At 49.0% G+C, this 3,106-nt stretch overlaps 3 protein-coding genes across 3 annotated transcripts in view; 2 read left to right on the plus strand and 1 right to left on the minus strand.

Annotated features, from left to right (window-relative positions):
* Nucleotides 1-669: 669 nt before the first annotated feature.
* Nucleotides 670-975, plus strand: UREG_01987 (uncharacterized protein; the record flags this gene model as incomplete). Its single annotated transcript, XM_002542425.1, has 1 exon — nt 670-975. One exon carries the CDS (start codon nt 670-672, stop codon nt 973-975), a length of 306 nt encoding a protein of 101 aa, XP_002542471.1.
* Nucleotides 976-1,256: 281 nt separating this feature from the next.
* Nucleotides 1,257-2,184, plus strand: UREG_01988 (uncharacterized protein; the record flags this gene model as incomplete). Its single annotated transcript, XM_002542426.1, has 2 exons — nt 1,257-1,702; nt 1,755-2,184. 2 exons carry the CDS (start codon nt 1,257-1,259, stop codon nt 2,182-2,184), a joined length of 876 nt encoding a protein of 291 aa, XP_002542472.1.
* Nucleotides 2,185-2,458: 274 nt separating this feature from the next.
* UREG_01989 (uncharacterized protein) overlaps nt 2,459-3,106 on the minus strand; it is a gene marked incomplete at both ends in the record, with an annotated part of 1,679 nt that continues 1,031 nt past the window's right edge. The window contains 2 exons of the mRNA XM_002542427.1: nt 2,459-2,580; nt 2,706-2,843. Of these exons, the coding sequence (XP_002542473.1) occupies nt 2,459-2,580; nt 2,706-2,843 (260 nt within the window). The remainder of the gene's footprint in view (nt 2,581-2,705; nt 2,844-3,106) is intronic.

Genomic DNA, 3,106 nt, shown 5'->3' on the forward strand with positions numbered 1-3,106 from the left:
CCACTGTGGTGGAAGTCGTGATCTGTAGGAATCCCAGTTATCACCACCCTCCATGTTGGCGATTGTAAGTGATCAAAACGGAGAACGCAAAAATATTGACATCCATTGAACGGAAGAGGGGATGATTTGAAGTTCAAGAAATCAAATGCACCGCGCTTGGATGCTTCAAGCCGCTTAAAGTAAAATGCCCGAAGCCTTCCTTCGGCAACCCCATTTTGGCACCACGAGGCTCAAAACGTGCTTGGGTGGCTCCATTCTTTTCTTGACGAACGGTTTTCAGCGTTTAAGACGAGGATGTTTGTTAGCGGCTCTGGGGCGAGAGGCTATGCATGTATGACGAATATTACAGCATCGCCCCGACGAATCTCAATCACTTGTCTTTTCCGTGGCTTTCGCTGGGGTCGGGAAGAATCCGGGGTCAAGGCGCCGTTCTGCTCGACAGGCTCTGTTTGTTGATAGAGAGAGTGAGATAAAGTTGAATTCTGCTCTGTACCATTATCAGTGGATGGGCGTCCCAAATGTATGTGTGCATGGATGTCGTCCGTTAGTGACAACCATAGTTACATACAATTTGTATTTCACTCGCGAACCAGGATATCCGTACGAAATGAGCCACTCGTCATGCAGCAATTCAACGGTTGAGGCACACGACTCCTCGTGCTTTTCGAAATGGCCCGTTGGTCAGGAGATAAATCAAGGCTGCCAAGGGTCACTCACTGCACTCACAGAGGGTATCTTGGCCGCAGAGGTTTTGACCTTGGGGCGGCTTCTCAGCCATGGACCAGCTCCGCCTTGGGACCTGATTGGATCTTGTCGGACCAACCGTCCCGTGTAATTATACTCTCGTATTTTGATGCTCTGAGTGGTGAAGTTGGGAACACAGTGATAAAGCTGTGGGACTCTGTCAACTCCTTGGCTGCGGAGAAGGGACTCTGGCAGGCATCCCTGCGTGACCGTCCAGTGAGGCTCAGTTAAGATGACAGCTGAAGCCTTGCAGAAACGACATTCATTTCCTCTCTATTCCATATAACCAACTTGTCGTTTCCTTCCCACAGTAATGGCTATCCTTGTTTAGTCTTCTCGCAGTTTTGCGAACTTTTGCTTCTCACCTCCTTCAATGCAATCCAGCCATGCGACCTGCTCGGCGTCTCCACACTTCGATACAATGCACCATCTCGCAGGATTTCTCTCGACGAAATCACAAATAACAAAAATCGATAAGAGCTACTATCAAGAACATTTCGTAAACCGTGGCGATGGATATTGCAGGCCTAGCCTTCGCGCTGGCGGCTGCTGCCACCGAGCTCGTCATCAAAATGAGAGCATTTAAAAAAAGGATGAATGATCGCCCAACCCTAGTCGATGGCTTGCTAGATTACTGTAGAATGGTCAAAGACGATTCTGAAATGATTGCGATGCAAGCAGACAGGATACAGGCGATCACGGATCCATCATTCCACGGAAGGGGGAGTCCTTTATATATTCTCTGCACGAGGCTGGACGGCCTGACAAGGCTATTGGGTGAATTCGACGAAGAACTCGGCGATCTCACCAGAGCAAGTGCTAGCACCTGGCTAGGAAGGGCGATACTGCAGATTGGAACAGACGATGCGCTGCCTAGAATAAAGCAAGTCCAGGATAGGATAGAGCAGCATTTCCACAGTCTATTGCGTTCCATGCAATGTATCCAGTTGAGCTTTCAGTAGGTCTTTGTCCTCCCTCCTTCGAAAGACATTGCTCATGTTTCGATGCAGAGATCCGTCGGCACATTCTCGCAGGCCAAGTACGGTTTCGTTTATGGCGCCCAACTTCCCTACGCCGCCACCTTCTCCCGGCGGCGCCGATTTCAGGGTGGCGTCAAGGGGCAGGAAACTATCCAGCATCTCCAGCCTAAGCCAGTCCTCAGACATCGAGAAGGCAACCCGTAATCTGGATCTCTGCTTAGTTGAACGGTTGCTGAATGAAGACGTCACAACAACCTTGGTCCACACAGTTGACTCCCATGGACGGACTCTTATCGACATCGCCATCTGTCAAGGCAAGAGCACTCATCCGTCGCAAGTCCCGCTCGTCAAGTTGTTGAAGGAGCGAGGGGTGAAATTCACGTTGAAAGACGAGCGTCACCGCAGGATGTACCGTGAAATCATGGACGCGATCAAATTTCAATCGAAGAAGAAAAGGTGAAATTCCCAAGAGCAGGTGGCTGGCTCAATAAATAAAGACGGATATTGAATCTCGTCTCGACACGCATCTTGATCGCGGTATTTCTTTCAAGGGAAACCCGCTGCGGCCTGCAAGTGACAACAGTCTCTAGGTCCAAAGAACGCTTCCTCGAGGGGCTAGCTTCATGCTCGGCTTAAGCAAGACGAGACGCCCATACTCTTATAGCCCGAGTATAAAGGCGGAAGCCGGCCGGTGGTCGGTTGAGATAGTGTTGTAGTACCGAAAATGGTTATCATCAACACGCAGGGGGCGATTGGGTCAACGAGGTTATACGAAATTCATATCTTCCGACACGATGCCCATCGCCTACTAGCTTATCGGCAAACGCATGTTCCTCTCCGTGCGCCTGGCAAGAACCTAAAAAAATCATATTTAAAGGGGCCATTCCTAGCAGCAATAGGCAGACTTGAGATGTACTCTGGAGGCATCTGGGCAAACACCTCATTCTGCGCGGGCGCGTTGGGGATCAAACCTAATATAACTTGCAAGCTCCTCGCCTCGTTGGATATCACCTTTTCCGTTGCCGTTCGCTTGTGCGGAGAAAAAATGCCCGTCCAAAGCGCGGTAACAAGGTATAAGATCACTATTCAGATTAGAGCTGGACTCGTTGAATACTTGTACTGCAGCATGTCTAAAAGACAGTAAAAACGTATATATACCCCCAATACTGGAATAAAATCCAAACCAACTTGAAAGGACTTTTATCACAGTTATAGCAGGCCAATATAAACAAAATTGGCTCAAAAGAGCAATACAACTGGGTACAAATATATACTGCAGTTTGAGCACATTCCAGCCAGGAGTTCATTCCTCATTGGTTTCTGAGGACAGGTGCTTTGCTGTCAGCCTTTGTATCAGCCTGATGCACTGCCAGCGATCAAAA

This window comes from Uncinocarpus reesii, genomic scaffold (assembly GCF_000003515.1).
Source record: "Uncinocarpus reesii 1704 scaffold_1 genomic scaffold, whole genome shotgun sequence".
Classification (NCBI taxonomy): Eukaryota; Fungi; Ascomycota; class Eurotiomycetes; order Onygenales; family Onygenaceae; genus Uncinocarpus; species Uncinocarpus reesii.